Here is a 13,017-nt window from a genome sequence, read left to right on the forward strand (position 1 = left end):
AAACAATGTTAAGACATAAATGGAGTGATGCTAAGATCATTTAAGAAATCTTTTGCATGAATATTAATTTCATTGCATTGAAATTCTATAAACAATTCAATAGAATACACAAAAATAGATGTTTTATATAATTACTTGTTGTCTTAGACTTGACACATGGCAGAGAATTAGTCATCGTTCCTTTTTGCTTCATACAAAAATCTATCAGGAGGCATGCTTAAGATTACCATCGTATTGTTTAAACTTTAGTTTTGTCGATTTGCAACACAATAAAGGCTATTATGCCGGTTTTACAACACATGAGTGGCGCGTGAGCAGCAAGTTTTTTTGACGCGCATGTTAACTACCGGGACTACAGCGCATATGAGAGGCGCGCGGGTTTTCTGCGCGCACGCAGAGATGCTTCAGTTTGCTTTTTGATTAAACTACACTGCTTTCACCAGTGTTGGTTCGGTTGCACATAGAGAATAACGTCTTTATTTCAGAATTACCAAACTTAATAAATACACTTGCATATGAAGTATACCTCATATCTCAAATCATACCCATATTTCAAAGCATTTACTGGGCCACTGGCGATTTTTACTGGGGCACGTGCCCTAGTAAATTGGGTCTAACTACGTCCCTGACTGACACATTCAAAAAACGAAAAAGCATACTGTAGGAACCCTTTTGTAATATGAGGGGGACGCTGGCAATGAGGTTGTGGATCCAATTGCAAGATTTATTACACAGAGAATGGTCACAATCAGGGACAAACGGTAACATACAGGCAAATCCAGAAGAATGGTCAATAAGCAGACGAGGGGTTGATCTGGGTGGCAAACAACATAAAACAAGCAAACAAAGCAAAGGTCGATACATGGCAAGGCAAGGCCGTGTCGTAATGTTCACTGGACGGCTTGCACACCTCAGCAGCATGTGTGTTTTTGAGAGGTGTTTAAATAGTCTGTGTAATTAGTCCTGAACAGCTTCAGCTGCGTCTGTTTGCAATCTTGGGGGAGGCCAGGTGTGTGAGTGAAGTGCATGATGGGACTTGTAGTGCAGTTCAATGTGAGTGTTGTTCAGCAGCCTGCAAGAGCAACACTGCTGGTGATCGTAACACATTTAATTTAAATGCCTGTAAAATCTCTTTTAATCTTCATCAGATGGCAAAGCAGTTCGGCCCAGTTTTCAAAGTCTACTTTGGTCCGAAGAAAGTGGTTGTGCTTGCCGGCTACAAAGCAGTGAAGCAAGCGCTTGTTAATTATGCAGAAGCATTTGGAGACAGAGAAATCATGCCACTTTTCCATGATTTCACCAAAGGTCACGGTAAGGGCACTTCAAACTCCTGAAAATCTACATAAAATAAGTGATCTGGCTGAATTGTATTATATTTTAAATGATTAAAAACTTGACAAATGGATAAAATAAGCTTGCTTTGAAGGATACTGGCTAAGTGTATTGAGTTACAATTAACAGTACACTCTTTAAAATTGTTGGCACATTATTACTTTTTGCAGACATAATATTTTTGGTAACACTGTACAATTAACAAATAATGAACAACACACATAAATTTAATTTTATTAATGTATTAGTAAATGCTATGGGTGATAAATGCTGAAAATGCATTAACTATTATTATTAACTAATGGAATCTTATTGTAAAGTGTGAGTGCTTATTTATTCCTGCTGTCTCTTTAAAACTTACATTTACGCATTTGGAACACATTTCAATCCATAATGATTTTGTATTACTTTTTTTGAGGTCTTCATTTTCAGTTCATGCATTAAATCCAACTAAATAAACACTAAATAAGTAAACAGTTTTTTTAAAACTGTTTGGCTGTATTAATCTTTGAAGGTAATCATCTTTGTAGGAATTATATTTGCCAACGGAGAGAGCTGGAGAGAGATGAGACGGTTTGCTCTCACTAATTTACGAGACTTTGGGATGGGAAAGAAAAAAATTGAGGAGAAAATCATCGAGGAAACATGCCATTTACGAGAGGAGTTTGAGAAGTTTGAAGGTGAAGTATGTTTATCATTTAGCCAAGCTTTTACTAATTAAGGTTACTACAACCTATGATTTATCATAAAGTGATACTAACAATGTTAAAGCCGAAGTCAAAATTATTAGCCCTCTTACTTTTCCTAATATTTCCCTAGTGCTTTTTAGATATTTTCAACATATTTGGTAACACTTTATTTTGATGGTCCGTTTGAGTATTAGTAGACTGTCTGCTTAATATTTGTTGATACTGCTCCTTCGACAGACATTTAACTGACTTTAAGAAACTTAGCAAGTACATGTCAACTTACACTAACCCTTACCCCAACCTAACAGTCTACTTATAATCTATTGAGAATTAGTTGGCATGTAGATGCAATGTAACTTAAATTTATGGACCCTCAAAATAAAGTGTGACCACATATTTTTAAACGTAATAGTTTTAATAAATTCAATTTATTGTCTTTTCCACAATGGCAGTACATAATATTTTACTAGTTATTTTGCAAGATAGTATTCGGCTTAATGTGCTGTTTAATTGCTTACTATGTTAACTAGGTTATTACCGTAGCTAGGTTACTAGGTTTCTTTACCTGTATCTTCAATTAGTACAAAATGCAGCAACCAGATTGCCAACCGGAATCAAGTTTTTCCCCAGTGTTAGCTTTAATGCAATGGTAGCCAGTTAATTTTAGAATTCAATTGAACGTTGCTGCACAATTTTAAAGCTTTGCATGGTCAAACGTCTGAATACATTAAGACATGATTTAGTTTTATTCAACAAGTTGGCCATTGAGGTCATCCCAAAAGTTTCTTATCAGTACCTCGCCTCTGGAATGACCTGCTTTGGGACATTAGATGTTTAGCTAACAGCTAGCTCTCTGCAACTCTCACATGGTTGCCTACTGAATCTAAGCTGGGCTGTGCCTGGTCAGTACCTGCATGGGAGACCACATGGGAAAGGTAGGTTGCTGCTGGAAGTGGTGTTAGTGAGGCCAGCAGGGGGGCACTCAACCTGCGGTTTGTGTGGGTCCTAATATCCCAGTATAGTGAAGGGGACACTACACTGATCAGTGAGCACTGTCTTTTAGATGTGACATTAAACCGAGGTCCTGACTCTGTGGTCATGAAAAATCCCAGGATGTCCTTCGAAAAAGAGTACCCACTGCCTCTGTCCATCATGGCCTCCTAACCATCCCCATATCATAATTGGCTTCATCACTCTCCACCAATCAGCATATTTGTGATCGCAAAGTGAAGAGCGGGGGGTGGTAGGTTGAGTTGATTGAGCAAGAGGGGCACCTCAGCCAATGAGGGAAAAAGAGCAGTGGCTCTAGCCACCCCCCTGTGCACGCCCCTGAAAGTGAAGGTCCAAATGCAGTTTCTTTAGAGATGACTCAGGCATGCAAATGTCAAAAAAGGTGCAAACAGTAGCATGAAGACAATCCAAAAGAGTAGTCATGGTCACAAACTAGGAGGGCAATGCAAAGGCGGCAAAACACCATAAACAAGACAAAAATGTTCTGAACACCATTTGTTTGTGTGTGTGTGCGCAGGAAAGCCTTTTGAAACCGCACAGCTCATGAACTACGCAGCTTCAAGTGTCATCTCCTCCATTGTGTATGGCCGCAGATTTGAGTATACAGACCCTCAGTTACGGACCATGGTGGATCGAGCCAATGAGAGCGTCAGACTGAGTGGATCAGCATCTGTACAGGTTCACATATTAGTTAAAAATACTCCATGCTTAAAAATACTCTCTGCTTATAATGACACACAGTTGCATTTGTCATGGTAAAGGCTTAGTTTTTGTTCTGCAGCTCTACAACATGTTCCCTTTCTTGGGCCCGTTGCTCAAAAATTGGAGACAACTCATGAAAAATCTACATCTTGATATTGAAGAGATTTCAGAGCTGGTGAGCGGTTTACATCAAACATTAAACCAACAGGACCTCAGAGGATTTGTTGATTCATTTCTTGTCAGGAAGCAGTATGCAGAGGTAATTTTTTTTAAGTAGCTCTTGATTTGTTACCTCTATACCTCTCTATACCTCTCTAATTGTACTATTTGATCAGGATTCTGGAGAGAAGAATTCACATTTCCATGAACAGAACCTCATTTACACAGTAGGAAACCTGTTTGTTGCTGGTACGGACACTACTAGCACAACACTGCGCTGGAGCTTGCTGCTGATGACCAAATATCCACATATACAGGGTATGACTAAAATTATGCTGGAAGTTTTTGTAAATGTATTAATGAATATACTGGAATATTCGGTACAAGTTGAACTAAACTCCAACATCCATGGCATGAAGTGAATGTATATGTTTCTTTGTTTGTTATTGGAATAATTAACATCAAATTGGGTTCATTTTCTGTAAAACCCTCAGATATCTGGGTTACAGTCCCAGATGAATAAATAATATAATTATATAGTAAATAGTGTAGTGTTTTTGAACAATATAGTAAAGTACTTGAATTTATCTGTTGCTGTAATTGCATAGTTGCTATGTTAGCACAACAACTATAGGAAGCATATTACGGTTAGACAGGACTCAGACAGGGAGTTAGCAACAAACAGACAGGTTTAGATAGTGTACAGATGGATATATGCCATAAGAGTCAATGGAAGTCTTTGGATTACTGGAGTTATGGAGCAGGGTGATAATGATAGTCAATTTCCAGGAGCTGGTATAATGCTGAGGAAATCTGAGAACACAGAACAGTCAGGAACACAAGAATGAGAAGGAGGTTGGGATCGCTGCAACATAGGATGGGGTAATCACTTGTAGCATTGGAGTCTGGGAGCATGATGAGAGGATACCATATCCATGAGGGAGACCAGACCAAGCATGAGTGGAAACAGGGTGCTCTTTTAGAGGGTGGTGCAGAATAGGGAAATGGTTATCAGCTGAGCATAAACTCAAAACTGGCATCTGGGTGATTAGTGGGAGAGCCTGGAGTATGTGTGACAGAACCCTCCTCTCTATGGACTTGCTCCTGAAGGCCCTAAGATCCGACGTTGTGGGGGCCTGCCTTGGCTGCATGGTGCTGGACATTGGAGTGGAGTGGAACTCTGTCAGGAGATTGGGATCGAGAATGTTGTTCATAGAGACCAATGACCTCTCCTCGGGTCTATACCTCTCCCAGTTGACCAAGTATTCAAGTCTACCTCCACAACGTCTCCTCAACAATCTCCTTTAAGGAGTATGTGGTTACATCCTCCAGAATCATTGTTTCGGGGTTTTGTCATCGAGACCAGGCACTGGGGAAAAAGGAACAACCGGTGAGTGATAGGGTTTGAGGAGTGACCATGGAATGTTGGGTAAATGCTGTACTGTGAAGGTAGTTTGAGTTCAATCGATACAGGGCTGACTTGGCGGATGATGGGGAAGGGACCAATGAACCTGGGACACTTCTTGCAGGGTAGTTTCAGCTGGATGGTTTGACATCTTACTGCATGCTGGAGGTGTTAGTGACTTGGGTCTCATACCCTCACTCTGCCAGAACCAATGATGGACTGATGGTACTTCCAAGGGTTCCCCAGACAAGAAGAACAGAGGTGGTTGGTAACGTGTATGCACTGGAAAGGTATACATTTTGTGGAGGGAGTTTTGTGCCTATTCGGCCCACATAAGGAATTGGTTCCAGAAGTTCTAGTGGCCATGACAGAAGGTACGGAGAGATCGGCCTATCTTTTGAATTTGTATTTGTTTGCTCATTGCTCTGGGGGTCATAACTAGAAGACAGCCTGACCGTCACACCTAGGAGCAAGAAGAATGCTTTCCTCTCCAGACTCGGAAGATGAACTGAGGACTTCGATCAGAGACGATTTCTTCTGGGATGCCATAGTTTCGTAACGCATAGTTAAACAAGATTTCCGCTGACTCCTAAGCCTTAGGTAAGCTCTTCAATGGTACAGGATGACAGGCATTGTAAAACTGGTCCACTGCAACAAAGAAACATGTGCTACTATCAGATGGGGTAAGTCAGTGACAAAGTCTACTCCTATGTGTGTCAAAGGACACCGGGGAATGGGGAGAAGAAGGTGCAGGAGACATGGATTCTGCAAGATATGGGAAACAATCAGGGAAGCAGCTTTCAGGACTTCTTCAGTGGCCCAGTTGATGGAGGGACAATGGAAAATGAGCTATGGGTGTCATAAAACAATCCCAGTAATGGAATCCTCCAGAACCAGCAGCTTAATATTCACAACATGAAATGGTCTGGATGGACCCAATGCAGTGACGAACCTATCCTCAGCCTAATTGACCGCCAGTAATGAAGTGAATTCAGTAGGGGGCGTCATTAAGTTGTTTCTTTAACTGAAGTTGGTTGCATAAGTCAGCTGAGATGAAGTTGCTGGCTGACCCGGAGTCAAAGAGAACGTGAACTGAAGCATAGCAAGTAACTGTATTGAGTTCAACAACTGTGGTTAACGGATGTACATGTACAGGAGCAGTAGAAACCACACTCACTGCAGGTCATGGAGGACGGCTGGAGCATGTCTTAATCACATGTACCTTCTTTTCACAGTAAATACACAATCTCTGGGAGCATTCATTCCAGCCACTGTAGGCTGCTAACGTGTGGAAACAAAGAGAGTAATTTTGAACAGAATCTTTTTCTTGATGAAAATAATATAATTTCTCTCCTGCTGATCTTCCGAAAACTTCCCTGAAGTGTTTAGTGAAAGCAGTGTTTGGTGAAAGGGATTGGGTGATGTTTGATTTTGTGTCCGGAGCAATTATGCCCATTGTAGCATTCGACCTGTTAACAGTGTTTTGATAAATGCATTTTTAACCTGTCAGAAGGAAATCGGTATGGCTGCATCTCCAGGGCTAGAAAACATTGGAGTAGAAACCGTTGTAATCCTTCGCGGAACCTGAGTAGGGCGCTGGGTTGATGGGTGACAGAACAGAAGTGACAAGTGCAGAAGTGGATACTGGTGCTGGTGGTGGGAGTCCACCAGCTCCTGGAATGGATCTGTGTTTGCTTGATATATGATGTTACGGTCTGTTCTTCTGTTACATTAGACAGGACTCAGACAGGGAGTTATTATCAAACAGACAGGTTTATTGCAGATATTGTACAGATGGATATATGCAATGACAGTCAGTAGAAGTCTTTGGATTACTAGAGTTATGGGACAGAGTGATAATAATAGTGAATTTCCAGGAGCTGCTATAATGCTGAGGAAATCAGCTAGAATATTGGAAGGGGTAATCGTTTGTAGCATTGGAGTGAGTCTGGGAGCAGGATGAGAGTCCTATTCGTAAATGAGACCAGACCAAGAGTGAGTGGAACCAACAACAAATCCATTGGGCCATATGCTAAAAGATACTTGTCAAAAAAATGTTTCAAAGGTGTAAGCAGAAGATGCAAATAACACAAGAGTATTCATGTGAAAAAATAATATAATAATTTACAGTATGGTCATTACTACAGTGTTTTGAACCAAATTATTGTCTTGGTTACTGTTGTAACCCTTGTTCCCTGAAGGAGGGAATGGAGACCTTATGGAATGAGTTTATGGGGAATTACCAGATGACATAATGTGATTCCGGCATAAATCTGAGTTCCTAATCTGAATGGGAAAATAATGGAGTTGAATTAATCTATTGCAGTAATTTTATAGTTGCCATGTTAACACAATTGTCATCATTTGTAATTTATTCTGTCTTGATTTACTCACTCTTGACCTGTTCCAAACTCATTTCAGTTTCTGTTGAACACAAAGGAAAATATTTAAATGAGTGCTGTAAACCACATAAGGGGGAGTAAATTGTGAGAAAATTTTCATTTTGGGTTGAATTGTGCCTTTAAATGTGATATATCCACAGATCGAGTTCAGGAGGAGATTGACCAGGTAATCGGTGGCCGACAACCAGTTTCAGAAGACAGGAAGAACTTACCATATACAGATGCTGTTATTCATGAAACCCAAAGACTGGCCAACATAGTACCCATGAGCATCCCTCATATGACCAGCTCTGACATTACCTTCAATGGGTACTTCATCAAGAAGGTCAGCAGCATGAATCTATAAATATAAAACGATAAAGTACTATAAGTCATTATAAATCCATAAAGTACCATGACACTGTAATGCACTGTTTTTTAACATACAGTACAACGGTTGTGCAATCACTTTGTTTGTAATATACAGTGTAAATACCGTATGGTATGACCACAGCAGGCATATGTTTTTTATTGACCAGGGTACTTGTATATTTCCTCTGCTAACATCTGTACTGTGGGATGAGGATGAATGGGAAACACCCCACACCTTCAACCCCAATCATTTTCTGGATGAGCAGGGTCGATTTGTGAAGAGAGACGCATTCATGCCCTTCTCTGCAGGTATCAGTTTCTTCCCATTCAGCCTGATTTTTCATATTAAATTAAGTTAATTTAAGTGTTCTGGTGTTATGGAGGCCCAGAAATGCACAATACAAGTTCAAGTCCTGGCTGGGTCAGTTGGCATTTCTCCCCATGTTCCCATGGGTTTTCTCTGGGGGCTCTGGTTTCCCCTCACAGTTCAAAGACATGGGGTAAAGGGCAATTGGGTAAACAAAATTGGCCATAGTGTATATGTGGGTGTGTGAATGTGAGTTTGTATGGGTGTTTTTTCAGCACTGGGTTGTGGCTGGAAGGGCATCCGCTGTGTAAAATCATATGCCATAATAGCGCTTCATTCCGCTGTGGCAACCCCTGATGTATCAGAAGCTAAGCCGAATAAAAATTAATAAATAGGATCTAATAAACTTTGACCTTGATTTTAATCTGCTCCCAGATGTCAGGAGTATTTTTGTTGTGTTGTAGCTTAATTCTGTTGTGCTTTTTAAAAGATATTTTTTGTGCTCCTTTCAGCATTCGAAGTAATATTCCCAAAAGTACTCACTGAAAAAATAAAACTGTAAAAGTTTGTGTTCTCTCTCTCTCTCTTTCTCAGGGCGGAGGATTTGTCTTGGAGAGAGTTTGGCTAGGATGGAGCTCTTTCTCTTCTTCACATCTCTCCTTCAGTATTTCCGCTTCACTCCTCCTCCTGGAGTGTCTGAAGATGAGGTTGAACTCACACCAGCCGTAGGCTTCACACTGAACCCAATCGCACATAAACTGTGTGCATTTAAGCGGTTGTGAAGTCTGTTACAGTAAAGTTGTTCTTATGTGTTCAAACACATCACTTGTAATTGTCTGTTTATTCTGCATATGCCAATATTAGAAATCACGATTTTAATGAAAAAAATGTCATATTTATCTCATCTATTTTCTAAATGCATGTAATTGTAAATGTTTTATACTTCCTTTGAAAAAAATCTAAGGCCCAATCCCAATTCCATTTTTTTGGTCAAACTCTGTTTGATGGTGTATTCTGGGAAAATTTTGTGCCCCTTGGTTTCTAGTGTGGTCCGGGAAAATGTGAGATTCAAGGGCTATCTAGCCCTTCCCCTTAGCACACCTTTAAGCTAAAGAGAACTGGCTGGGACACCCCTACCCCTTTCATGAATGCACAAAACGAGAATTAGGGGTAAGGGAAAAGGCTAAGGTGTAGAATTAGGATTGGGCCTAAATATATCCTGAACCCTTCACTTTCTTAATCAGCTGGAAGATCACCGATCTGCCTCCATACAGTCACCAACTATTGCATAGTAAATACCATGTGATCCCCCAAGTATTCCACAACAAGAAAACAAATATTATGTTTTATATGTTTTGGCCAAGCGACATGGTGGCTCAGTGGTTAGCACTGTTGCCTCACAGCAAGAAAGACGTTGGTTCTAGTAACGGCTGGGTCAGTTGGCATATCTGTGTGGAGTTCATTGTGTTCAGTGGGTTCAATGTGTTCTCCCCGTGAGGTGAATTGGATGAACTAAATTGGTTGTATTGTATGTGTGTGAAAAAGTGTGTATGGGTGTTTCCCAGTACTGGGTTGCAGCTCGTAGGGCATCCGCTGTGTAAAACATATGTTGGATAAGTTTGCAGTTTGTTCCGCTGTGGCAACCACTGATGAGTAACGGGACTAAGCTAAAGGAAAATGAATGAATGTTTTGGCCATTCATTAAAACAACAACTAGATCTTTATTATCTTCTTCGGAAAACAAGGGTTACAAGACAATTTATAGCTTTCATCAAAACTGAGAGATGAGGAGTGCCTTTGTGACAGCAAGCTTGGCCCCCTAAAGTTGGAACTGTGGAATAAAAGAACATTAAAAACTGTATTTTTAGCGAAGTGCTGTATCTAAACCGAGATTAGCTCACTGGAAAGAGGATGTCATTGCGCTTGAGTACTATTCTCAATGTGAGTCATGTCCCCCAGGGGTGAGAGCACAATCTACTAGCACACCCTTCTACTGGCTACACCTGTGAGAGCTGTCAATTTCATATGCATTCCACAGGCCTGTTTTTAATACAAATCAGAGTGATCCCTCAAATCAGAGTGATTGGTCCTAAGCGAATTCCCTAGTCGATCAATTTGACAAACGTCTCTGTTCCCTCCTTCAGGGAACGAGGTTTATGTACATAACCAAGACATTTTCTAGCTGTCATCAAAACTGAGAGACAAGCAGTGCCCTCGTGAACGCAAGCTTGGTCCCTCTAAATTTGGAACTGGAATAATGCAACAATAAGTTGGTACTTAACCTGACTAAACAAGTCACTATGTTGCGTTTTTAAACAATTCAATGCAATTCATGTTTATTTCTATAGCGCATTTTACAATGTAGATTGTGTCTAAGCAGCTTCACATAGAGGTTCTAGTAAACTGAAACAGAGTCAGTCTAGTTTTCAGAGTTGAAGTTCAGTTTCGTGTAGTTTAATTTTCACTGATGAAAGTCCAAACACTGAAGAGCAAATCTAAACCAAGCAAGCCAGTGGCGAGAAACAAAACTTCACCAATTGACGAAAGTGAAGGAAAAAATCCTTGAGAGAAACCAGGCTCAGTTGGGCACGACTATTTCTCCTCTGGCCAAACTTCTTGTGCAGAGATGCAGTCCAGGCGCCCGAGACTGGAGAAGCTGAACGTCTATCGTGAAGAAGCCTCAGGTGTGAGTAGGTCACTAGTGGGGGTTCAGACTGACCGATGGGATCAATGCAGAGACTCTTCTGTCACTGTGGTCTTTCAGCAATCTCACAATCTTCACCAGCGCTGCAATGTCTCTCTATGCGGCTGTTTTCCCTGCAATCTACATCTCAAATAACAAACTCGCAAAATATATGTGAATGTTTCATATTGCTTACACATGCCTGTTACCTGAATATATGTGAAAGACACTGGTCAGATTTGATTTTAGAGAGCAGGCGTGAGGTTCATCTGTGTCTGATTCAGGCTCAAACTGATACTGCACTGACTGACAGTGTTTACACAGCGCAAAGGCGCGTGCTTGTAGGGGCGTGACGCTTCCTGGTGATGTGGAGCTGATCCGCGAATCACAGCACATTATGTTAGCTGACCAATCAGAGCCTCTTGAGGGCGGGCTTTCGGAGGAACTACAAAATATGACCGTTGTTTTCATGTTAGCCGAGCAGCTGTATATAATCAAAGTAAGATATACGAAAAAATAACGTGATTTTCTACAAATGACCGTGAGCCAGTGGTGGAAAGAGTACTGAAAAATCATACTCAAGTAAAAGTACCATTACTTCCCTAAAAATGTAGTGCAACTAGAGTAAAAGTATCTGTTGTAAATATTACTCAAAGTATGAGTAAAAAGTAGCCCTTTCAAAAGTACTCAAGAATGGTGAGTATTACACTGTTAAAAACTGATTCGTTTACATGTAATTTGTGAATGTGTGTAAACGTAACATTCTGTAGTGCATTTAGTTATTTTATTGCCCAGCAAGCACACAAAGTCTTAAGATGTTAATATTAGGTTAGATTTAGGTCCCGATGTCAGGTTACCAAAATTCAGTGTCTAGTCAGAGTCTAAGGACAATCTTATTTTAATGTCCAATAATAATGTCAAATGACGATGATATTTGGTCGATTTTAGGTTGTTAGAAAGTAACCAAAATCCAACATCGACCCAACATCTAAAACCAACATCATATTGACAACAAATCCAACGTCTGATAAATATCAATAGTGGTAACGTCCACACAACGTCAAGCTGTAACATCATTAGACGTTGATATTTGGTTGGTTTTAGGTTGGATGTTGGACATTGATGTTGGCCTGATGTTAAGTTTTGACGTTAAACCAATTTTTATTTCCAAACAAAATGCAACGTCCCCATGATGTTGGGGTGCAACGTTAATTTGACGTCATGTCGACATCTTGTGCCTGCTGGGTGTTTAACGCCATTTCGGTCATCATACAGTAAACATCCTTCATCTTGGCATCAGTAACATGCATCCAAACAATCTCTGGGTCAATGTGTGTAAAGACTTTGGACATCTGCTTGGACACTTTTAATGCTTCCAAAGAGTTTGCTGCAATTATAAATCGCACATGTCTTGAGGTAGTTCAGTATGATGCAATTTACCTTCTATGCATGGTTTGATTGGACTCTCAGGACAGATTTTTCCAATAACTGTTCTATCATAGAAAAGATTAAATAAAGTAGTGAAGTAAAAGTACAGATACAGCACTAAAAATGTACTCAAGGTTAAGTAAAAGTACACATTTTTAAAACTACTCAGTAAATTACAATTCCTGAGAAAAACTACTCAATTACAGTAATTTAAGTGTTTGTAATTAGTTACATTACACCTCTGCCATGAGCACACTTTGCTTTGCATCTTATGAACACAACCAAGCCTTAAAAATACACTCTGGACCACCTCTTTAATAAAGCACACATCAATGGAAAGCTTATTTAGTTTATTATTATTAATATTTCTAATAATAATAATAATAATAATAATAATAATAATAATAATAATAATAATAATGTAGGCTGAGAAAAATATTATATACTCTACTATTCCTGGGACCTAATGAAGTTCTACTAGGACATTCCAAGCACATGATGAATCCTCCTTGTGTGATAGAGTTCCTCACAGCTCCAATACACATCTC

At 40.0% G+C, this 13,017-nt stretch overlaps 1 protein-coding gene across 1 annotated transcript in view; it reads left to right on the forward strand.

The window, feature by feature from the left end:
• Positions 1–13,017, forward strand: part of LOC130217264 (uncharacterized) — a 64,965-nt gene that overhangs the window by 14,809 nt on the left and 37,139 nt on the right. The window contains exons 11-17 of the mRNA XM_056449341.1: positions 1,149–1,311; positions 1,863–2,012; positions 3,550–3,710; positions 3,814–3,993; positions 4,070–4,211; positions 7,841–8,025; positions 8,219–8,360. Of these exons, the coding sequence (XP_056305316.1) occupies positions 1,149–1,311; positions 1,863–2,012; positions 3,550–3,710; positions 3,814–3,993; positions 4,070–4,211; positions 7,841–8,025; positions 8,219–8,360 (1,123 nt within the window). The remainder of the gene's footprint in view (positions 1–1,148; positions 1,312–1,862; positions 2,013–3,549; positions 3,711–3,813; positions 3,994–4,069; positions 4,212–7,840; positions 8,026–8,218; positions 8,361–13,017) is intronic.

Source organism: Danio aesculapii, chromosome 3, assembly GCF_903798145.1.
Source record: "Danio aesculapii chromosome 3, fDanAes4.1, whole genome shotgun sequence".
Classification (NCBI taxonomy): Eukaryota; Metazoa; Chordata; class Actinopteri; order Cypriniformes; family Danionidae; genus Danio; species Danio aesculapii.